This window comes from Triturus cristatus, chromosome 7 (genome assembly GCF_964204655.1).
Source record: "Triturus cristatus chromosome 7, aTriCri1.1, whole genome shotgun sequence".
NCBI classification, from domain to species: Eukaryota; Metazoa; Chordata; class Amphibia; order Caudata; family Salamandridae; genus Triturus; species Triturus cristatus.
In genome coordinates this window covers 1,264,600,301-1,264,625,521 of record NC_140590.1, presented here as the reverse complement: position 1 = coordinate 1,264,625,521, position 25,221 = coordinate 1,264,600,301, and the positions used below count along the sequence as shown (strand labels likewise).

At 47.4% G+C, this 25,221-nt stretch overlaps 1 protein-coding gene across 1 annotated transcript in view; it reads right to left on the bottom strand.

The window, feature by feature from the left end:
• Positions 1 to 24,981, bottom strand: part of LOC146811786 (zymogen granule membrane protein 16-like) — a 55,126-nt gene extending 30,145 nt beyond the window's left edge. Inside the window, exons 1-2 of the mRNA XM_085618772.1 lie at positions 24,881 to 24,981; positions 24,272 to 24,327 (exon numbers count right to left, since the gene is read on the bottom strand). Coding sequence (XP_085474898.1) covers positions 24,272 to 24,326 — 55 coding nt within the window. The 5' untranslated portion in view covers position 24,327; positions 24,881 to 24,981. The remainder of the gene's footprint in view (positions 1 to 24,271; positions 24,328 to 24,880) is intronic.
• Positions 24,982 to 25,221: the final 240 nt, after the last annotated feature.

Genomic DNA, 25,221 nt, shown 5'->3' with positions numbered 1-25,221 from the left:
AATCCCGGTAGGGAAGCGAGTAACTTGGAGACGTGACCTGTTCCCCTTGAGCGGAAGGCAGCGGCGTAAATGTGGGAGCTGCGCCTTACCGTTTCCGGGGTTCGAGGTTGGCACTTATGCCCAGCTCGTGAAGGAACGAGCCGGAGAGGCAACGGAGCGAGTAGCGGAACGCGGGGGGAAGTCCTCCGCTGGTTGCCGTCCTTGGAGTGCTTATAGGCTCTCTAGCCGCCTACGTATCGTGGTGATTCTAACCACGCTTAGGCGTCCTAGACTACCCTCCTCAGGGAAGTACTATTCTACTGTTCGCGTGAGTGGGTGTGCTGGAACATCCTTCACCTTAAGATTCCGGCTGCGATCTTACCACCATTACATTGTTTGCTTTGGATCCGTTGTTTGTTGGGGATCCTTTCTTTATTCTTTGCACTAGGGAGTAGGGGGAAGGAAGCTTACGAGACTATGGGGATTGTTTCCTGGCTTCACATTTGAAGGCCGTGAAGGCTAGGAGGACTGGGATGGTGACCTTGCAGTACTCAAGCGTTTGAGGGGGCTTGAGGATATCGCAGCCATCAATACAGGTACACGGTCACGTTAGTGAGAATTGATGAGAGTAGTCATTTGTGTAAGCTCCTTATTTATGCTGTGTCCCTTGTCATTTCAGAGCCTATCAAATCCCGCGCAGTTCCTTCCCTTTTTTCCCTTCCCTCGCCTGATCCCTCGAACACCCCGTGCCTTCTGGTATATTCCGGGGTGTTGGTGATATCAGGAGGTGGACCATTGCACAACGCGTCTGGACCCTGCGAGGCTCGAACCTGACAGAATTACGCACCCACGAAATAGTGCCTCGCCCGGTCCGGTTGTCTTGAGCTATGGCCTCCATGGAGGAAGTCCTACAGGCCTTAGTGGCGGTTCAACAGGAACTGGCGGCCTCTAGGGCCGAAACAGCGGCCCTGAGAGACAAGGTGGAAAAAATGTCCCGAAACCCCTTTGACGTCGCACCAGTGGCTTCACAAATACAGGTCACGGTGCCACCCCCCATCCCGCTGGCAAGCCCTGAAAGGTACGCAGGGGATCCGCAGAAAGTGCAGGTTTTCCTGACACAAATTATGTTGCATTTCTCCTGTAGACCCGCTTCATTCCCCACTCACCATTCCCGGGTTGCGTTCGCGATATCCTACATGATAGGGGACGCCGCGAGCTGGGCAGTTCCTCTAGTGAGGAATAACGACGCAGTGTTATCGGACTGGCCGGCCTTCAGGGCCGAGTTCGAGAAGGTGTTTGATCGTCGGGCTACTACGTACAGCGCCGACAAGGAATTGTTGGAATTAAAACAGGGTAGAGCGGATTTAGTGACCTACCTGACTACGTTTAACAGGTTAGTGGCGGAAACCGCCTGGCCCGAAGAAAAAAGGATGTCCTTATACTATCAGGGACTAAGGGAGGAACTAAAGGACGTGGTGGCTCAGATAGACCCCCAACCTACAACCTGTGCCGACATGATCAACCTTACTCTGCGATTAGATGGCCGAATGTCGGAGAGAGGGGGAGAGAAGAGGAGAGGGGGTAGCGGCTTCCGTGTGGAGAAACCGCCTCGTAAGGGGACTTCGGAAACCGGAGTGGAACCCATGGAAATCGGGGCGGTGAGGACACCCTTAACTAGAGAGGAGAGAGAAACCCGTAGGATACAAGGCTTATGCATGTACTGCGGGAAGAAGGGCCACTATGTTAGAGAATGCCCTTCGAAACCTAAAGGACCCGGTAGCTGGGAGAGAAACAAACAAGTGGCCGTTTCCCATACGGGCCCGGTAGGGGAAGGAGGAAGGGTGGTGGAGACAGAGGCGGCTTGGAGAATACCCTCCCTAGCCACCACCGAGGCACGTGACACAGAGACTCACATCGTGCTCCCTATGAGCATTGACTGTGACCACCACTGCCACTCGGTAGTGGTAATGATCGACTCCGGAGCGACTGGTAATTTTATAGACAGCGGGTTGGTGACCCGTCTGGCTCTGAAGCGGGTGCTGAGGGAAACACCCGAGGAAGTGGTAGCCGTAGACGGTAAACCACTTAAATCTGGCCTCATTACGGAACAAACGGAGGTGTTAGGCCTGTCCGTGAGGGTAACCCAAGGCTGGCATAGGGAGGAGCTACGGTTGAACATCATAGAAGCTCCCCAGTATGAAGTGATTTTGGGGATGCCATGGCTGAGTTACCATAACCCCTCCATTGACTGGAGAACCAAGACAATACGATTCCCAGCAGAGGAATGTGAGAAACATTTCGAGCGGGATGAACCCTCCCAAGCGGCCGCTTTGTCGTGCCCGTTTGCTGTAGCCACGGCAGCAGAAAAGGCAGTGGAATTGCCTATAGAGTACCAGGAGTACGAAGACGTGTTCAGTGAGGTTAAGGCGGAGCAGTTGCCCCCTCACCGGGAGTACGATTGTCGTATCGACTTGGTGGAGGGGGCCACTATACCGGCCTGCAGAGTCTATGCCTTGTCCACTTCGGAAACCGCACACTTGAGGGCCTATCTAGATCACTACCTGGCCATAGGATTCATTCGACCATCCCGGTCCCCGGCAGCCTCTCCCCTTTTTTTTATATCAAAGGCGAACGGGGACTTAAGGGCCTGTGTGGACTACCGCATGCTGAATAAGAACACAGTGCGAAACAGATACCCTCTACCCCTCATTTCTGTGTTGCTAGACCAAGTGCGAGACGCCCAGATCTACACCAGGTTAGATCTGAGAGGGGCATACCACTTGGTGAGGGTCCGATCCGGGGATGAGTGGAAAACGGCCTTCAAGACTCGTTACGGGTTGTATGAGTATACTGTAATGCCGTTCGGGCTGTGCAACGCCCCGGCGGCATTTCAGTATTTCCTTAACGATGTCTTGAAGGACTTTGCGGATCTATATGTGGTAGTATATATAGATGACATTTTGATTTACTCAGACACCGTCACGACACACAGGACACATGTTTCCACTGTACTACAAAGGCTGCGTGAGCACAACCTGTTTTGTAAATTGAGTAAATGCGAGTTTGGGGTGAGAGAGGTGGAGTTCCTGGGAGTCATGCTCAGCCCCACAGGTCTACAGATGTCCGAGCGAAAAGTGAAGGCAATACAGGATTGGCCGATCCCAAACAACGTTAGGGAGGTACAGTGTTTCCTAGGCTTTGCGAATTCCTATCGCAGGTTTATCCTTCGCTTTTCACAAGTGGCTGTTCCCCTGTCCCGGCTGCTCAGAAAGGGAGTACCATTCGAATGGTCTCGTGAGGCCGACAGCGCCTTTTCCTATCTAAAGAGAGCGTTCACCACGGCCCCGGTACTCGCCCATCCAAAAACGGAGCACCCTTTTGTGGTGGAAGCAGACGCCTCAGATGAAGCGATTGGGGCGATCCTATCACAGAGGGATTCCTCCACTGGCCAGCTCCATCCGGTCGCCTTCCTGTCCAACAAATTAACTCCCGCAGAGAAGAACTACACTGTTGCGGAGAAAGAACTATTGGCGATAAAAAAGGCGTTTCAGGAATGGAGACATTACCTGTGGGGGGCAGGTCATCCGGTCACGGTCTATTCGGACCATAGGAACCTGCAATACATGAGGACCGCTCGGCACCTCTCTCAACGCCAAATGAGGTGGATGCTCTTTTTTGCCGAGTATGACTTCGTTATCACCTTTCGTCCAGGGATCGACAATCGCAAGGCCGACTCCCTGTCCCGGCTGGGAGCGAGGGAGGTGGGGGACAAACAACAGGCCATGGGAGCCATTATCGAACCATCCAAGGTGATATGTGCCATCAGAGCGGAAGACTTCCTGGACCAAGTACGGCAATGCAGAACAGGAGTCACGTGGGAGGAATGGGCTAAGCAAGAGGACAAGAGAACCGTGAAACAGGGACTTCCGTTCTTTAATGATCGACTCTATTTACCCTCTCAAGCCCTACAGAAGAAGGCGTTCTCATGGTGCCATGTGTCTCCCCTAGCGGGTCATCCGGGAGTACAGAAAACCACCCATCTGATACGAAGGCATTTCTGGTGGCGCTCTCTGCTTGCCGATGTCAAAGAATGGGTGCTCAGGTGTGAAACCTGTGCCAGGGCAAAAAGTAGCACCTCACGAGCCAAAGGAAAACTCATGACCATGCCCACTCCGCAAAGACCCTGGAAGAGTATCAGCCTGGATTTCGTCACAGGGCTCCCGAGGGAAAACGGATACTCGGCTATACTGGTGGTGGTGGACAGCCTAACGAAAATGGGGCACTTCATCCCCTGCTCTACTCTCCCTACAGCTGGACAGACAGCCCAGTTGCTATTGAGCAATGTCATCCGCTTGCATGGAGTTCCGGAAATCATCATATCAGACAGGGGGCCCCAGTTTGTAGCGAGATTCTGGAAGACTTGGTGCCAGGCCCTGCACATCGAGTCCTCGCTATCCACCAGCTTCCATCCCCAAACCGATGGCCAGACCGAAAGGCTGAACCAGTCTCTCAAGAAGTATCTCCGCTGCTATGCGAAAGAGGCTCAGGACTCCTGGGTATCCTTGTGGATGGCTGAATTAGCGTATAACAACGCCTGGCACAGTTCAGTGGGTGTTACTCCGTTTAGGGCTACGTACGGGTATGATGCCCGCATCCTGCCCATTGACATCCCAGAGGAGGTGGCCTCTCAGCCCGCAGTTCTGGAACACGTCAGGTTGCTACGAGGAGTACACAGAAAGGTGCAGGAACAACTGAATAAGGCCAAACAGACCTACAAGAAGTGGGAGGATCGGCACAGAACGGACGGACCTACATATCAAGTAGGAGACAGAGTGTGGCTCTCCACCAAAAACATCAGGTTCAAGCTACGCAGTGTGTTTCACCCCCGGTACATAGGACCCTATACGGTGGTGAAGCAGATCAATCCGGTGGCATATAAACTACGGCTGCCGATCTCCCTTCGTATACATCCAGTTTTCCATTGCAGTCTGTTAAAGCCAGCCCTCACTGCAAGACGTCGTACACCTCCCCCGGTGTGGCACGACGGTAATCTGGAATACGAGGTGAAAAGCATCAAGGACTCCAAATGGAGGAGAGGCGTTCTATGGTATCTGGTCTCCTGGAAGGGGTATTCGGCGGAGGACGATTCGTGGGAACCAAAGCGGCACGTTCATGCACCTGCTGCTGTTCGGGCTTTCCATCAAAAACACCCTGCTAAGCCTGGCCCTAGGAGGCGCTAGGAGGGGGAGGACCTACTGTCAGGATCCCGGCGTAGCGGCGCCTATGCAGCCCGAACTACAATTCCCAGAAGCCCTGGGGCAGGGGCAGTACTTCAGACGCCGGCGCGAGGGCGTCGGCGTGCGTAATTCCGATTTCCTGTTTGTGTTTGGTCCCGTGCGGCTGGGTGAGAGGTTCCCCCCAGCGTACTTGGGGACTTCGTTCAGCGTACCCGGAGGCTTCGTTCACGGCTGGGAAGCCTAGCCACGGAGAGGAGTAGAGGAGCCTTACCCGACGCTGGACTCCGCTGAATCCCGGTAGGGAAGCGAGTAACTTGGAGACGTGACCTGTTCCCCTTGAGCGGAAGGCAGCGGCGTAAATGTGGGAGCTGCGCCTTACCGTTTCCGGGGTTCGAGGTTGGCACTTATGCCCAGCTCGTGAAGGAACGAGCCGGAGAGGCAACGGAGCGAGTAGCGGAATGCGGGGGGAAGTCCTCCGCTGGTTGCCGTCCTTGGAGTGCTTATAGGCTCTCTAGCCGCCTACGTATCGTGGTGATTCTAACCACGCTTAGGCGTCCTAGACTACCCTCCTCAGGGAAGTACTATTCTACTGTTCGCGTGAGTGGGTGTGCTGGAACATCCTTCACCTTAAGATTCCGGCTGGGATCTTACCACCATTACATTGTTTGCTTTGGATCCGTTGTTTGTTGGGGATCCTTTCTTTATTCTTTGCACTAGGGAGTAGGGGGAAGGAAGCTTACGAGACTATGGGGATTGTTTCCTGGCTTCACATTTGAAGGCCGTGAAGGCTAGGAGGACTAGGATGGTGACCTTGCAGTACTCAAGCGTTTGAGGGGGCTTGAGGATATCGCAGCCATCAATACAGGTACACGGTCACGTTAGTGAGAATTGATGAGAGTAGTCATTTGTGTAAGCTCCTTATTTATGCTGTGTCCCTTGTCATTTCAGAGCCTATCAAATCCCGCGCAGTTCCTTCCCTTTTTTCCCTTCCCACGCCTGATCCCTCGAACACCCCGTGCCTTCTGGTATATTCCGGGGTGTTGGTGATATCAGGAGGTGGACCATTGCACAATGCGTCTGGACCCTGCGAGGCTCGAACCTGACAAAAGCATGCTGGTAGAGCAGAGAGTGCTTAGCGAATAACCTTGGAAAGGAAACACAGTGTGCTAGCGTTATTTTCATTCCATTGACGTCTCTATGGAAATGCGCACTATAAACCATTGCATGTGGTTGCTTTCTGTCTAGAGTGGCACAATGAGCAACAAGCATTGTCAGAGGCAATAGGTCTCGCCTGTGCGAGAACTATTGGCTTTGCCAGTGTCTTTTAGCCATGTCGTACAGAAGGGTGGCACAGACTGTAGTACCAAAGAGTGGACTAGAGAGGTGTAAAGTGAAGTGGCATGGAGTGGAGTGGCGGACAGAAGATATGCATAGAGTTGAGTTGCAGATAGTAAAGTGGTGTAGAGCGGCATAGGGTGGATTGGCTTAGAGTGGTGTAGTGTGGCGTAGAATAGAGTGGCGTTGAGTGCAGTAGAGTGACGTAGAGCGGAGTGGCATAGATTTGAATGGAGGGACTTAGAGTAGAGTAGAGTGGCATAGAGTGAAGTGGTGTAGAGTAGAGAGAAGTGGCATAGAGTAGAGTAAAGTGGAGTGGAGTGGAGTGGAGTGGCGTTGAGGAAATGGAGTGACATAGAGTGGAGTGGCGTAGTGTAGAATGGAGTGGAGTGGCATATAGTGGAGTTGCGTAGAGTAGATTGGCAGAGTGTGCAGGATGTCCACATACATTTACATAAAGGAATCTGAAAGCTGTAAATCTGTAATGTATGTCGCCTTCATTGCCGAAACCCATACTGAGAGAGAGAGAGACTGGAAATGTTGATGACGGTTTGGTTTCACACCATCTTTTGTGGCCCTCTTTGAATAAAGTGAAAAAAAACAATAGATGAACGGAATGCTGAACAATGAAAACATTCACCCACAGTCCCAAAGATCTGGGTTTAATCCATCATTTGTTTGCTCACCACGCAAACCCAGTTTGGACCCAGCCATATGCAAATCAGTCTTGACCCTGCTCCACAAGGGAACAGTCCAGCCCAATTTGCAAAGCCAAGCCCTCCCTGGACCGGAAACAAGCATGCTGGAAGCAGTTTCGGGGTATCCCCCCTAATCAGCCAGGCTAGCTTTTCGCCAGTGGCCCGGTGAGCACGGGACCCACGTCTGGTCCTCTTTGAATAACAGCATAAATAATGAATTGGTAGCCGCATGAGAAATTGGCATTGCTTTCACAATAATCTGCAGAAGAGATTCGCTTTCTATACTCTGGCGAGACAGCTGCGTTCTTCCTCCCAACTTCTGCCACAGATTCCTCAATTTAATCGCCAAAGGCTAGGCGGGAGCTCCTTTGCCCGGATGGCAGCACAGGCATGGAATGCTCTGCCACTGGCTTTGAGGGGCATCAAAGACCCTTTGATCTTTAAGAAGAAGCTGAAAACTCTTCTATTCTAGTTCTATTATTTAACTTTGATTCTGACCCTCTCAGGCTCGCGCCGGGACACTTCTCGGAGTATCTGCGCTTGGTACAAGTGAATATAACATAACAATAAACAATTAGGCAAGCAGAATAGGATAGTCAGCGGACCACTATGTTAGATCGCGCCCTAAACTGTTCCCTTAAAGGATGTGTAGAAAAGCAATTTTTACTTCAGTCTTTCCAATCTACAGACGAGCAATGCATGTTCTTCATTGTGTTTTTTAAATTGCCCTTCAGCATCTACCTTTGTCTGCCCAATGTATTCCTAATTTGTGCACCCCATGGCTACTGATAGAATTTTAAATATAACATTAGAATGATTAAGGGCGTCTGCAATCAATAAAGTGCTATTTCAGTAAATATGCATGTAGGTGCAACAACATGTGACGCCTTTTCACTCATCTACAAGCGTTCAGTGATTGTAACCAGGTCACACCCAAAGCCATTGTTAGTATTCACGCCTCATCCTAATGGCATCTGAAGAAACTGATAAAGTGTTGTGGTATTTTTTATAGTACTAGGCACACTGCGGCATTGTGGTCCGCACCCTTGTAGGGAAACTGAGGATCTAAGTCCTAGCATGATTGGGGTTGCTGGCTTAGAAAGGTGACCTTTGTAATAAAGTCATCCATTGGACCAGTTGAGAGTTGTTTGCATCAGTACCAAAAACAATGAACAACCCTTACATAATCAATGGTTCATTATTTTTCAGCTTTGAATCAGAAAATTGTCTGGTTCACCTTGCATGTGCTGAAGCTCAACACACAGAAGTTTAAGTAGACAAAGGGCTGCGCACAATCACAGAAGAAAATAAATAAACTAACAGTATGCATTTCTATTTAATTAATTATTTCCCTTATGATCTGGATTTTGCTAGCAAGGACAGAATTCTATCAAGTGCAACAAAAAAAGCTGCCTTACCTATTTTTAAGCTGTCTGTCAGAAACCAGAGGGTGAAAGGGGAAAATCCGAATAGCATTTTGTATGGTGGGGAACTGCCTGTGTTGAAGCATGGCTTAAACCGTTGGTGTGTGTTTGTCTTTTGAAGAAAGAGCCGTACACAACTGTGCAGTAAAAGGCGATCCGACCCTCACAAATACCTGAATTACATTTCAGGAAGTTTAGATTGCGAAAATGATAATGGCATGTTTTATAGGCTTTTTATGTGTGCAAACTCCTTTGATTCAATGTCCTCAAGATGAATCATATGCGACATGAAAAACAAGCATTGGCATTGCCAATAGGTCTCGCTTTTGGGACTTTATAAGTGTTTAGCCAGTTGCATAACTAAATACTTATAAGGTCCCAAAAGCGAGACCTATTGGCTATGCAAAACAGCCGTGCGGCCGCGAAAGTGAAAGTGATCGCGATCACACATCAAAGCGCCCGCGCACATGCACTGTAGCTCTAGGCTGGCTTGGTAGCACTTTTTGGAGCCCTCTCAATAAGTCTCGCCAGACCAGCGCATGCGCTGGGTCAGGCGAGACCTAAAAACAGTCAGTTGAGATAGCTTGAAATGTGCCCTCTTTGACGTTGCTTGTGAGCTGGTTTCACCTACACCCAGCCCCAGCTTTGGTTATCGTGACCCATAGTCATCCCACTAGATGCTGTGCTGTTGTAAATGTCAAAGAAAGCCACAGGTTTTTATGCCCAACTTGAGTGGAGGATCTGGTGGAGCGGGAAGAGCAGCCGGTAGTTTGAGTTACAGTGTCGCCTCAACATCCTGTGATTCTGGGCAAAATACTTAGGGCCTTATTACGAGTAAGGCAGTCCGAGGTTCGAACACTGCCACCCCTGTGGGTCCGCCCGCTCTATTAGGAGTGTGGCGTCTGACCACCACAGAACAGCCTCCACTGCAAGGATCCATGATCCTGCGGCAGTGGGGGTGTGGATTGGCAGCCACAGTTGCGGTGGTGCGGATGCCGGATTGAATTATGACCTGCTTTTCCACTAAGCATTTCATGGCAGTAAGACCGCCATGAAATACTTGGCGGAAAGGTAGGGAAAGGGGGTTCCAACTTGCCTCCCAGTCCATGCTCCTGCGTGCACTGTGTGGCATGCACGATATGGTGCAGGCCATACAGTACACAGTACACAGGGCGTAGCAGCGGTCCCGGTCCCACGGCGGCGGCGTGACTGCTAGCTGTAATCCTCAGCCAAAGCATGCCACCGCCATGGGACTGCTGCCGCACTGCCCACAAGCCCTGGATTCTACACGGAATCTGGCGGGCGGATGCACCATGGACTTGGCAGTCCTCCTGTGGATGCACCGTTGGCAGTCCTACAGGAGGACCCCCAAACTCGTAATCAGGCCCTAAATCTCCTGCCTTTAAAAAAAAAAAATGCAAACTTGTGTAAAGTAGCTGTTGCTCATGTAAAGCGCCCCAATACCTTCCGGTGGAGTCGAGTTTGTGCTTTTTAAAAATGCCACAATAGGCTCAATCACAGCGGACGGACACCAATTAAATTAAAAATTAATTTACGAAATAATGATAATTATGCCAACGAATGGTAAGTAATGAACAGACTAAAAGCCCCTTTTTAGAGAGATTTTGTTTTTAAGATACGAAAGATTGTCGCCATAGCGACAGCTGCCTTCAGACTCGCACTAAAAAGGGATTCACTGGAATGTGTGCCTGAGTAATTTCCAGGGGCTGAAATTAATACAAGCATTCCACCAATCACTCTTTGTTTTGTGTAATCCTCAGTAGACACAATTGTAATGAAACATTTTCTAAAGGAAACTCTAGATGCTTTTGAAATTATAACTATTTCCTGTTCTAAGATCGAGACAAGAAAAGGTGCTATCCTTAAACAATATTATATTTTATGTAAGAAAAGCACTCCTCTACATTTCACAAACTGCACACGTTTTAATGGTTTTGAAAGGAAAAATGGCACATTTCCTTTCAGATACTTCTCTCCATCTATATGCACACCATTTAAGGGGCTACATACTATGAGGAACAAAAATAAACGTAGGAAATGAGGCTATTTTTAATCCCCTTATAGTTGAATGCCATTATAGGGGAACTTGCCTTGTGGCCATGTGCTTCTATATGATCATGGAAATCCTCTGTGACTTGCAATATTCTGGTTTTGTATAAATTAGTATATTTTACCACATAAACTGCACGTCACCGTAAAGTAACAATGCCAAATGCTACAGAAATTTGAAGTCACTTTCATTAAATGGAATAAAGTATCCCGTAAAAACGAGGCAGACGACCGAAATCCTTTATAAGGTCATGACTTGCAATATCCTTTTAATGTATGGCAAACAATATTTTATTCCAAATATCTCTAAATCAACTTCAGGCATTGGTGTTTTGCTCATTCAAGTTCATTGTAGACATGAATGATAAAAGCAGAATAAATCTGCACTGCAAAATGAAAAAAATAAAAAAAAGCAGTAAGTAATTTTTCCAAGAAAAAATTAGAATCAGTTTAATGTAAATTAGATTAAACCATGCTGTTGCTCAGATTGTGTAGAAACATTCAGAGATTCGATCTTTCCCCAATGACCTTTCCTGCAATGACCTATAAAGCAAACATGTTGCCATAAATATCTCCTTCATGATGAAACATTGTTCTTTCTAGAAAACCATAGCAAAAGGAAAAAAACTGTTCCCATTTTCAATGTTTAAGCTGCACCTGTAATTTTGCTCCATGACCTTCTTCGCCCCGCTTGCTGACTCTGACGTTAGGCATTGTGATATCACAACTCAGCTGTAATACCTTATTTCAGTTTTTATTACGGTGTGCATCAAGGTCCAGCACTCCCTCACTGTTGAGAAATATTTATAGGCCAAGTGGGTAGTCCACTTATTGAGGTTTGGACCAACTTACCCTCTGTATTGGTATACGTGCGGAAAGGATTGAGTGTATCTACCCTTTAATAAAAAGTATCTACCCTTAAGTTAAAAAAAAGCGCAGTCTTTGCTGTCTCTTTGAAATTTCAGTTTTTATTTGGTAATAGTTGTATCGCTCCAACTTCAGTGTAAATTATTCCATCTGAATGTTACACTTGTATATTGTTGGTGTGCTGTGAGCAACCAGCACGTGTTTCGCCCCCTAAATGTCTCGATAGCCTCGTACTTTCTGAAGGCTGATTGGAATTTGGACACAGGCTTTTAAATTTGGTTTGCAGACATCCAAGTATTATATTTTTGTAACATATAGTAGTGGATATTTCATATTTGGATGGTTTGGGTGAATGGGTCTTCAAATTTAGAGTTCTTTGCTGATATGGAGGGCCGCACTGGCCTTAGCGGGCACCGGGCGTTTTCCGGTGGGCCGGCAGGGTGGCAGCAGGTTTTTGACGCGTGGGGCCGGATTTGTTACTGGGGACCGGTGTTGCAGCAGTGCTGGTAAGTATCGGCCCCCTTTACCACTACACCAGCGGTGCTTGACACTAGCACCCCTCCCCCCACCCCCACTTCTCAGTAGCACACCTTCCCTCATTACCCCCTCCCCTCCTCCACCCCCAGCAGCGGATCGAGCGGAATTGCCAGGGATGGTTTCTGTTCCCAGTCCAGCCATGCTGATATGGCAGGGGATTTTCACCAAAAGTGTTTGCGTTGACAAAGCAGGTTCACTTAAGAAAAAACGCGATGGATTGCCTGCAAAAATGTAATGACACCTGCTTGACAATGCTTTTATTTTTCAGAAACAACCCCTGCACCCACATAAGAAAGGGGTTGTTTCTGTGGAACAAAACAGCTGGTGCCTGACATGCCAAATGGTTTTTCCTAGCACCTAGGCAGCATTGGTAATTTGTTTCTATCCAATGGTTTCAAAATCAGATATAATTGAAGTGTTTTGGGCTCTCATATCTCTGAGCCCCATGACACTGCACCTCCTGATCACTAACTCCCTAGGCGGAACAGAGGTTGATTGAGAGAGCAGTGGAGCATGAAGGAGTTCATGGGTTTTTTCAACGTGGATTGGGAAGAGGTTGCAAAGATGAGATGGAGGAAGAGGGAGAGAGTTAATAAGGTGTGTTGGTGGATGGGATGAGAGAGCAGATGGTCCCTGGGGGAAAGTGGGACAGGAGGGTGAGGTGCAACAGGTTGTACTTGAAAGAGCATAGTGGCAAGACTGTGGAGGTAGTGAGAGTGTTGAGGCATCAAAGTAAATGAATGTGAAACTGTATAAGGGAAAGATAATGGATGTGGCGAGAGTGTGAATGGAGTGGTGAGAGTTTAAATATAGGTGTGAGTTCCCTGATGGAGTGAAAACATGAATAGTGCGAGAGAGTTGACGGGGGCTGAATAATTTATTGCCGCTAGAGCACCTAAAGAGTTATTTCTGACGTTAGATAACATGATCTTCCAAATAACTGAAATGTTTGATCTTCAATAGGTGACTTCTAAAAATGTGCATTGGTGACTTTTGTGTTTAGTTTCAGTGATATTGTATTTCCAAGCATGGGCACAGTCAATAAGTTGACTTCGTATGGTGATTTTCAAGCCATATCCATTGGCTTTGCCAATGTTTGTGTGCAGCTGGAGAAAGCCCCCGGCCATGCTTAACAGCAGCAATGGCCTGGCAGCAAGGGAGAAGAGTAGCTGGGTGTGCCCTGGTTGTGAGTGGCATTCTAGAGAAGGGGACTAGAGCTACCGGCCATGCTCACATGTAAACAGCATCCTGTGGCAGGAAAGAAGAGCTGTTGGGTGCACTCACCAAACCATACCCGGCTGATGAACCCATAACAAGGGCAAAGTCAGGCAAAACTGGGTTTGCTTGTGGTCCAGTTCAGGGAGGACCCGGCTAGGAAGATCAAGCTGGACTATTCCCATAGGAGGACGGTCAAGACTGATTTGCATATAGCTGGGTCCAAACTAAGGTGGCAAAATAATGAGGGATTGGGATACAAACCGACTTCCAGTGGCTGAGATTAACTCAAGCATTCCATACATCACTTATTGTATACTTTAGGGTGCACTAACTCTGTCAGTAGCATCCCAGTGGCAGGCAAGAGGGAGGTCCTGGGCTGAGTTTGTACCAGAGCCATCAAGTGTCCAGTAAGAAGGCAAAGGCCCTACAGCACCCCCAGAAATAAACATGCTGGAGTTCAGAAGATGAATGAGCAATAAAGATGACTTTACATTTATTTTTTACCTTAGCACATTTTATGTGTATTCAGTAGCAGTTGCTACCGGACTAGGACTGGGGTGGTGAGGCGTGGGGGTGGGGGGGGGGTTTAGGGGGAAGGAGAAAAAATAAATAAAAAGGACTTACCTAAAACGGACGGACGCCTCTCCTTTGTCCTCTTCATCTTCCAGTGCCAGTCCCGGCCGGCAGCAGAAAGCACCCGGGCAGCAGGCTCTCCTGAGCCAATCAACAATGTGTGATTGGTCTGAGTGCTGTGGTTCGGCGCTCAGACAGGTACAGGGAGTTTTTGCATGTTCCTCACCAGGCTGTGTAATGCAGACTGGTGGGGAGCATGCAAAGTGCGCATGAGCTGTTTGGTCGGCCCCAGAGGGCCGGCCATACAGTTCATTTAAAAAAAAAAAAAAAATTATTATTCAATCCGTAGCTTTTGATAGCACATATTTTATACATAATTGTTCAAGGTCATGGCAAACATATATCAGAACATAACATAGAGCCAGAGCAGCGAATACAAAAAAGAAATACATGCCACATTTTACCTAGATCACGGGTACTCATAGTACGGCCCGCGGGCCGCCAGCGGCCCAGCAAGCCTTCCTTGGCTGCCCGCGGACCTTGCAGACATCGGACCTGTGCTTTTTTATTTTTTTTAAAAGAGTGTCCGCAAACACCGCCGGTTGCAGCAGCGCGGAGCTATGGGGGCCGGGCGATTCTTTTAAAGACCATTCACTTGTTAATGAGGCTTTGTTTTATTTCACCTCATCTTAGCTCCCCTGCATCTCCCCTCTGATTGAGTGGAGATGCAGGGGCGCTAAGAAGAGGTGAAATACAACAAAGCCTCATTAAGGAGTGAATGGTCTTTTAAAGACCTGTGAAGTACTCGGGTGCAGCTGTGTGTGTGCCTGGGAAGCAGTCTCAGCCCGGGGTGACACACGCGGGGTGAGGTGACAGAGGGTGACGAGGACAGCAGGGTGTGAGAGCAGTGGGTGAGGTGACGGAGGGCAGCAGGGAGTGAGAGCAGCGGGTGAGGTGACAGAGGAAGACAGACAGAGGGAGACAGATGGGGACAGAGAGAGGGAGATGGAGGGAGGGAGACAGAGACAGACAGGGAGGGAGACAGAGAGAGGGAGACAGAGAGAGAGAGGGGGACAGAGAGAGAGAGGGAGACAGGGAGAGAGAGAGGGAGACAGGGAGGGAGAGAGGGAGACAGAGAGAGAGGGAGACAGGGAGGGAGAGAGGGAGACAGGGAGGGAGAGGGAGACAGGGAGGGAGAGGGAGACAGAGAGAGAGAGGGAGACAGAGAGAGAGAGAGGGAGACAGAGAGAGAGAGGGAGACAGAGGGAGGGAGACAGAGAGAGGGAAGGAGACAGAGGGAGGGAGGGAGACAGAGGGAGGGAGGGAGACAGAGAGAGAGGGAGGGAGACAGAGAGAAAGAGGGAGAGAGAGAGGGAGACAAGCAGAGTGAGTGAGACAGAGGGAGACGGAGGGAGGGAGAGAGGGAGAGAGAGAGAGTGATAGAGGGAGGGAGACGGAGAGAGGGAGGGAGGGAGGGAGAGATAGAGAGAGTGAGAGAGAGAGAGAGAGAGAGAGAGAGAGAGAGAGAGAGAGAGAGAGAGAGGGAGGAGGGCGACAGACGGAGGGAGACAGACAGAGGGAGAGAGGGAGGGAGACAGAGAGAGGGAGACCGAGGGAGGGAGACAGAGATAGACAGAGGGAGGGAGACAGAGGGAGAGAGAGGGAGGGAGACAGAGAGAGAGGGGGAGACAGAGATAGAGAGTTGGAGGGAGACAGAGAGAAAGAGAGAGGGAGGGAGACAGAGAGAGGGAGGGAGAGAGAGAGAGAGGGAGGGAGAGAGAGAGAGTGGTAGAGAGAGGGAGGGAGACAGAGAGGGAGGGAGCGATAGAAAGAGGGAGGGAGAGAGAGATAGAGAGAGGGAGGGAGACAGAGCGAGAGAGAAAGAGAGATATAGATAAATAGAGAGAGATGTGTGTATGCCGGGTCTGGTGGCTCAGTGGACGAAGGCGTCTGCTGCAGGGGCCTGTGTTCAACCTCATGGGCATAGTTTTTTTTGCTCAAGCCACGCCCCCCTCCCCCACTGCCCCCGCCCCCACCGGTGCGGCCCTCGGCCATAAACCACACTGTAAATTTGGCCCCGAGACAAAGTTTGTGAGTACCCATGACCTAGATCATACAATTAATTCAGATGTTCTACCATTGGGCCCCAGATCTGGATACCCAATTTTTTGCGCATCATTAACTTAAGAGAGTGAAGGCTATATTCTAAATTAAAAATGTTATAAAATGTAGCCTGCCACATCTCAAACGTAGGGGCGTACCGCTGCAACCAAACTGATAACTGTGCCACCTCCTCTGCAATGAATATAATATATCTGAATTTATATGCTGGCTGACCAAATTGTAGATTATCCCATACCCCCATCAACATTATATCCCTTGTCATATATATTTGCAGCCCCAGGATTTCCGACAAGAACTGGTCTATTTGAAGCCTTAATTGCTGAAGCACATTGCAGTCGAAAAACACATGCACAATGCCAGCTCTTTCCATACTACAGCTAAAGCACTTCCCATCATTAGAACCCCCCACTTCATCATCCTCTCAGGTGTATGATAAAAGTCAAAAATAGTCAATTGATTGCTGCACATACTCGCCCTCCTGGCCCAACCGTTCACTCCATTTAACCATTTGTGCAGTCATATCATCTGGTTGTGTCTCGATTAATATCGCATACAATACCCCTAGCGGTACCCGCCTTCTAATTGCCACAACCGTAGAGGACATAGTTATTCCCTCACCCTTATGATGTTTAACTAAGAGATCCCGAACTTGCAAATATTTGAAAAATTCCTGTAGCTGAAGTCCATATCTATTCACTAGCCCTGAAAATGAATCTAATGTCCCCCCCTCGTATAGATCTCCTAAGTGTCTAATCCCTTTAGCCCTCCAACTCTGCATCCTGAAGTCACAAAATATAGCGGGGAAAATAGATGACGCATTTAACGGCGTATAAAAACTAAACCGTGAGATGTCTAACATTTTCCGTACCGATTTCCAGACCTTATACACTGCAAGCACTACCTTGAACCGAGTTTTTTTAAAAGTAACTTGGTTAATAAAACTTAACTAAGAAGTTTATAGCTTCTAATCCTAACAACATCTGATATATTGGCGGTCATTTCGCTATCAACTCATCTTCACCTGTCGACAATATACGTAAGTTTTGAAGTATACATACTTAATAATAAAAGGTAAAATTAGGAACCCACCACCCCCCCCCCCGATTACACGGTAACATCATATACTTAAACGCCCGTCTCGCTTTCCTCTGTCCCCATATAAACCTATCACAGATAGATTGGACTCCCTGGAGTTGTATTTTGGTTAATTCCAGCGGTACCGCCCTAAAGTAATACATAACTCTAGGAAGGATAATCATCTTAAGTACATTGCATCTTCCCACCATCGTGAGGTGCAAGCATTCTAAACGATCTAACTGCTTTTGGATCCCATAAACAATACTACCCCAATTCACTTCTATCAAACCCTGCAAAGACATTCTAACTTTAATACCTAAATATGTGGCTTCATCAATTACCCGTACATTGCCTGGGCATGCCAGCATAGTATATACAATCTGTGTTTAAGAGGCATTTAACTTATAGCCTGAAGCCTCGCCAAATATGTCAGCTAATCTTTCTATCTCAGTTACTGCTTGCGCAGGGTCTGAGGATGCCACCGCTATGTCGTCTGCATAGGCTATAACACGTACATGAAATTGTCCACAACTCATAGATTTGATACGCTCATTCTGCTCCAACATAACCTAACCGGCCAAACAGATCATGTCCACTTTGGGAGTACAAACCTCTCCTCCCCTACTCTAGCCAGCTCCGCCCCACACTGTACACAGGCCATAGACTGAATGCAATAGGAAGAAAACATGACAATAACGATACGTTATTGTCATTTTTATTTTTCCTTTTTGCGCAGTGGAGCAACGCTCCTCTGCCTTAGCAAGGAGCTGCCACTGTTTGCGTTCAAAGCCAGAGGTCAGATGTCAGGCTATGTCTTCTGACACATTTCCACTTATTCTTTTAACATGGAGAATGGTGTCTACGTTTCATTCTCTGACTGCAAAGTGAAAGAATTTTGTAAAATAAATTATGTGACAATTTTGCTGGAGTACAATGAATGCGAAAGAAATGGCTGTAGAACATAGTTTTTGCTCTAACACAACAAAATGTAAATACCTGTGAAGGGATTGTACATATACTTTAAATATGTCAGCAGGTAAGAGAACAGAAATGAAGCACTCTTTTGTAATTCTCAAGAGTGATGGAAACGAAGATTTTACTAGGATCAAAACAAATCAGGACACTTAACTTAGTGATGTGCAAATGATAAATCTTCACTGAAACCAGATTTACGTAGTTTGTTGTTCGTGCACTGTATAGGTTTATCAATAAAACTGCACGCCTGTGTACACTTATTGACCATTTCAATGGAAAATATGCTGTCCCTAAAGGACAGTGCACTACCTCACCACGCTTTTGTCATATATTTGTGAAATATACTCCAAAATGCACCACCAGCTACATACCACGCCCTTGCCACGCGCCTGCTGACTTGTTCTCTGCATGATTTTGCAGCGTCCCTTTGACTTTGGTGATATTTCACGGCTGGCAACACTCCCACTCAGCAGCGGCCGGTGCAGGTAAGCGTGGTGGGGCTGGGCAAGGGGGATCTCGACAGACGACGGAATAGGGCAAATTAAATAACTCCTATTCCGTCATCTGTCGAGATATCCCCACGCAGCGCCCCGCCCCAACCCCCCTCACCGCACTTGCCTGCACCTACCACTGCTGCTCCCACTCTGAAAATTGTTCCAGCACCACTGAGGTCCCATGCCAATGGCTGAAGGATCCTCAGCTGAAGAATGTAATGGCTCAAGGTGGCTCATCCAAGGCCCAGAGTGCAAGTGTATGTCTATGTGTATATTATGCATTTAAAAAAATAAAGTATTGGGTTATGCCAGCCCCAAAAAGTCAGATCGGCAGACTTTATTGGTCACTATTCCTGTAACAAGTGGGGTAGAGACACTGTCTAGTGGCATGTTTCTGCTAATGCTTCCAGTGTGACACATAATATTATATTCCTGGACCAATCGCGTGCACGGTGCACCTGATACATAAACGACAGGATCCCAGTGGCACTGCAGTACCTTAGAACCCAATAAGCCAGTGTGGAAGTGTCACACTTTGCAGCTGCACTCATGTGCTTAAGTCTGCAGATGTTACACTTTAAAGCTGGTGCCACTGGAATTCTGTAGAAATTCACCAGGAGAGCATGCAATGGACTGACTGAGCGCTGCAGCATGAAAGGGGTTAATGAGATGCTATATTGTGCATTTAAAGGCAAATTAAGCAGACTTTTCGATTCCATTGTTATCTAGGTATTGTAGCTTTTTCAGCATGCTCAGTGACTGATAGCAAACGGACATTGATGCTTTAGAAATACCGCGTTTTTCCTCAGGACAAGAAATGTTCGCAGTTGCCAGCTAGCATTCACAGGTTATTCTCCACGGTATAGAGATTTATTGCACTAGCAGGCAGGCACACCATTCATATTCCGGTCGTGACATACAGGATTTAAATCTTTCTGCTGACTGTCAGTGTGAGATTTATTTTGTGTTCACACCGTGGAGCTGCTGGGAGCATCAAAGCCCTCCCTGGCAGTTAGATATTTATTTGAAGGCCTCAGTAAAGCCACAATAAAGCACAGACGCTGAAGTTTGGAGTTCTTTTACAGTTTATGTGACCCCTTGAAAATGCTGCTTTATGAACGTTGAGATGCAAATGTGAACATTTAAGCAGATATTTTAAGGGGTTATTAGACACTAAAAAATGCCAAACTGTGGTATCATTTAAATTCTTGGACAATCAACTTAAACTGGAGATAATGTTTTGGTTTGCTTAATTTGTTTGTGATGGATTTAGCATGGAAGATGTTTGAATAAATAGTTATCTCATCCACCCTTGTATAACTGTGCCTAAGATGTACTTTATTTATATTTAATAAAGCCAAACCACGCCAGCCCTCCAACAGGCTAGCCACCCACAGCTGCCAAACACATCTGGAGCAGCATAGGCGCCATACAAATACCTGTTCCACAACATAAACCAGTAACTGAAACACCACCCAAAGTACCATATAACGCCTATTCACAATCTGAAACAAGCATTTGCAATGCAATAGGTCTCACCTTTGCATAAGTTTGAGCTATTGGCATTGTAAATGACAATGCCTTTTATTTATGTGTTTTGAAAACCTGCAAGCGGTGCGTAAACACGCACTTTGTACTTATAGTTGTTGCTTACGAGAAGCAAGGCTGGCAGTAACTGCGCCTCTTTTACTGCCAGCCTTGCTTCTCGTAAGCAAAGACTATAAGTGCATAGTGTGTGTTTGCGCACCGCTTACAGGTTTTCAAAACACATAAATGAAAGGCACTGTCATTTACAATGCCAATAGCTCAAACTGTCACAAAGGCGAGACCTATTGCATTGCAAATGCTTGTTTTTAAATGTCATTAATTTTCCAAACATAATAAAACGTTGCTGGGTCTTGAGACGACGCAACAGGTGGACACCTGGAGGTTTCAGTAGGTCACCTGCGCCCCTCCCCCCGCCAGCCATCAGGGCCAACACCTTCAGACCACCTCTTCTCCCATCGTCGCCAACACCCCCCACAAACCACACTCCCCAGTCAATTTGCAGTGTTCCTGTCTTGCTCAGGAAATGCTGGCTAATTTCTGCTGAATTATTGATTGCCACCCCCTCCCCCCGGAATACTTAGCTGCGGCTGCTCCATGTGTAGAGGCGGCCGGATGTATCGGTTCACTTTTCAACACGAAAGGGTATTTAAAAAAATCCTGACAGACACAAAAACATTACATGGTGATGGAGTGAGAGATGGTGTACACACCAGGGGGCGGGGGGCAGGACAGACATGAAAATAAGGCTTCCTCCCGCTCATGTCCTCACAGCACCCTTGCCATCTGCTGCATCGGGAGAGTTGTAGGTTTATGGAGTCGTTTGTGATTTGTGGTTATTCCCTGGCAATAGGTCTCGCATTTGCGAAATTTTGAGCTATTGACATTGTAAATGAGAATGCCTTTTATTTATGCGTTTTGAAAATGTGCAAGTTGTGCATAAACACGCACTTTGTATTTATAGTTGTTGCTTACGGGATGCAAGTCTGGCAGTAACTACGCCTGTTTATCTGCCAGCCTTGCTTCGGATAAGCAAGGACTATAAGTACAAGGTGCGTGTTTCCACAACACTTGCATGTTTTTAAAACATATAAATAAAAGGCATTGTCATTTACAATGCCAATAGCTCAAACTCTCACAAAGGCGAGACCTATTGCATTGCAAGTGTTTGTTATATTTACTGATCTGAGATTGTGTATGCCACTTGGATTGATACATTTAGAAAAGAAAAATACACTTACACAAAAACACTTCTTGTAGTGAGGAAAGGCCCAGTGGCAAATGCCAGCTGCCAAGACCTCCCATCATAAAACAAAATGATCATTGTATTTAATGTACCACTAGGTGTGGGAGAGCAACAAAGGAGACAGTGGTAAGTGGGGTTGGGTGGGAAATATACGTGCTTTAACCAAGAACCGGCCTCTTTATAAACTCTGGATTACAGTGTAAAAGGTAAAAAAGAGCATGCTTGAGCCTCGTGGTGGGAATAATTTCAGTGCCATGAAAGGACAGTGGTTGTCTTCGTGTGGGCACCCTGTATACACACGGGCCACAAATGAGATGACAAAATGAATAATGCTTTTCTATCCTGCAATTCATTTCTGGGCACATGATCCAGGCAACATCTCTTACTGTCTATTTTTTCAGTAGACTGTTTGTTCTCCTGCGAAAATGAGTTTGTTCTTTACTTTAAAGGTATAAGCAGCTCTCATCATAACAGCAATAATAATAGAAACGTGAATAGATTTATTTTTTACACAAATACATATTTTGTAATAATCAAAGGCCCAGTGGCAAATAGCAGCAGGCAAGACCTCCCTACAGCTTGCAAAATGTTTTTTTTTTTAAAGTACCACTAGGTTGGAGAGCAACAAAGGAGACGGTGGGGGGAACAATGGATAGTCGGAGGGGTGAGGGAGCAACAGAGGTGCTTGAGACTGACCAGCTGAACGAAGAGGACGAAATTATTAGCAGAACTTTAAAAACCGTAACATGCTCCCTGGAAAATGCATTTACAACGAAGAAATTTGTGAACGTTTTTGGGTTAAGTTTTATAGAACTTTACGTGACCCTTCGGTGAAGTTACTGGCCTTCTATACGATAAGAGTGCCAGACTGCAGAAGGAAATAAAACAAACAAAAGGGTTATAAAAGGACCATGGAGGACCGAGCGAAGTATAAAATAAAAACTTCAACACTTACCCAGTAAGTCCAAATAAAATAGATTATTCTTACACGTAACGTAAGTAAAATTATCAAATGAGGTTAAAAACGTCTTAGTACACAAACCTGGCGTAAAACTATATTTAAACTAAAATCCCATCTCTGTAAAAAACGGTTTTGTTGAGGCAATTAAGGCGGGATCGCGAGGAGAAGGGAAACCCTCCCTTTTACGCTCAGGCCTTAAGGCAGCCCGCTCAATGGCGTAACGAAACTTCAATTTCCGCTTCGGAAAATGAACTTTCACTGATTTGGGGTTTACAAAGGGCCACGGCCCGCAGTGTTTACTCAAAGCCAGGTCTATGTAACAGATCGTGCTGTCTCGCAGCCGCTTATCCCTGTTACACAGTACTCTTCTCTTGAGCAAAAAGCGCTACACGCTAACATGCGCCAGGATAAACACTTCCACTACTAATACACTTACCACGACTCTGCTAACACCACATCTGCTGGTCTGCCTGACAATAACTCTGCTTGCATCCCTCTGAGTGCCGACTGCCTCTTTTATACCCCCAGGAGCGGCCTGTTAAAGTCACAGGGCACAGCAACACGTGTCTTGAAAAAACACGGATTTCGCTATCTAATTGCTTTCTCTAAACAGGGACATAGGTCTCACACTGACCCGGGCCAGGTGTAAGCCTAGCGCGTCCTGTGATTTTTTTTTCTCGTTCCCGGTAGTACCTACAGGCCTGTAGCTATAACGAGAAAGAAAACTACAAGTACCAGAATTGCTTACTGGTACCTCGCTATCATCATAGGTTACTAACCGGGACATGATTAGCTTCTGCACGGACAGCTTTTGCTTGAGATAAGCCAGGCACCAAGCCTGAATTGCTGGTGGCCATGGCAAAAGCGGTCCCGAAAACAAAAGAGGATCATGCCGGAGCTTGTCTTTATGGGGCCATGTGTTTGAAACACATGGCCCCATAAATATAGGAAACCTCTTGCGACGCACTGAAGGCAGACGAGCCAGTCCAAGTGGGACAGCTCAAAAAGCCAAAAGTGAACGTTACAAAGAGCTCTTTCCCAATGGCTGGCCACCGTTTAGCATAAACGGTGAGGCCGGCCAATGGGAAAGAGGGGCGGGGCTTAAAGCCCTTTACAGAAAATACCCAAAAACGTTAAATCTCGCCAGCGAGACTGCGCATGTGCGCAGCCCACGCCAGCCGAGACCTAAAAAGGAACTAGGTGCGAGGTAGAAAGGCAATCTTTGCGCTGTATCAAGAGTTGGCAAAATATAACCACAGTAAAGAGTGAATCCCTTCAAAGTATCAAAATACAAACAGAACGAATTGACAATATCATAAAGACTGAAGGTATTGAATCTACCTAGTAATTCATCCACCCATCCATCTAACCATCCATCCACTGCTTGCGTGTGTTTGTGGTCTTTGTGCATGGGTGTCTGCATCTTTGCTGCATTGTGTGCATGGTTATGTGGGCAAGTGTTCTCTATTTACAAAGAGGCAAGTATGGGTGTTTTTTTTATGTTTGGGCAGTTGTATCTATGGTCATCAATGTATGGGATGTAGGGGTGGTCTGTAACGTATGTGTATGGAGGCCTGTCTATGTTGCAGTGTATGCACCTACCACTGCATGAGCGCTGTCTGTACATGGATGTCTGCAAAGGTGTTATCTGTGTGTATGAGTGCCCGAGTCTCTGTTGTTTTGTATGTGTTTGTGTGTTCTATGTAGGGGTGTTGTTCCCTGTGTATGGGTGCAGTGGTCCATACTGTTCTTTGTACATCGGCCTCTGTATGGGTCTTGGTTTCTGTCTGCATGTATGGATGCCTGTAGCGACGTTGCTGTGTCCTTGTGTAAATGTGTGTATATGTGTTTCTGTTTCCAAGCTCTATGAAAAAGGCAAGCCTATTAGCGTTACCTATGTTTGTTACTTACTGTTTGCAGCAAATGCAGACTCTACCAGCAGGAGGGAGGCAAGCAACACGATCATCCTGGGGACAGAGGAGGGGAATGAAGGGTTAAAGACAGTGGTGGCCAATCTGTAACAACATATTCTTTCCATTAGCCCTTCTCACTCCATCCCACGCAAACGTCAGCTCACTGTTTCCGTTCTTCTAGGTACACTCACTGGCCCTGCGCAAGGGAAGCTTGCCCCGCTGCTGCGCCTTCTGGGCATTTCTGTGTGAAGGAAGCTTGCCTTTCTGCTGGGCGTGAGCTGTGTAAGAGGGAAGCTTTGCCAGCTCCTGCTGCACATGCATGTACACGTGTTTCATGAGTGATGCACGCGCTGCAGCTGCACGTGCTGTGTAGTGATGGGTGCGAGCGAAGCTTGCGCTGCCATTGCTGAAGGTGTTGGTGTTGGCTATGCTGGTGGAGCTTAGTTTGTGTTGTTGATGTCTGCATTATATTTGTTATCTGTGTGTTGAGACTGATAACTGATGTTCACAAGCTGCCCCCTTTGCCCTCGCCACTAAGTTGACATAAAAAGACTTAAAAATAAGCAGTTAAACCCGTGAGAGTAGCGGTAGTTGAATAAAAACTCACCTGGCTTTCAAAATGAATCCGGTGCAGGAAAGAAGCAGGCAATGACGTGTCTCAGTCACTCTTCCAGCCCTCTCTTATATAGTCCTATGTGGCGCCTATAGGCAGGACGTACAGGATATGGTATTGATCAATGTACATCTGCGAGGCCTGACGGGTGCGTTGTAATCTGCTAATTACACAGCTGTACACACGGGTGGGTCTTTATTGCCCCGGGCGCGTGCTCTGGGCAGACTCGGGAGTGTGATGTATTACCAAGGTGAGGACGGGATTTCACCCCGTGAAGAACAGATGCCGAGTGTGAGGCTTCTGGCTGCCATTCTAAGCACTCAAGACCTTGGAGT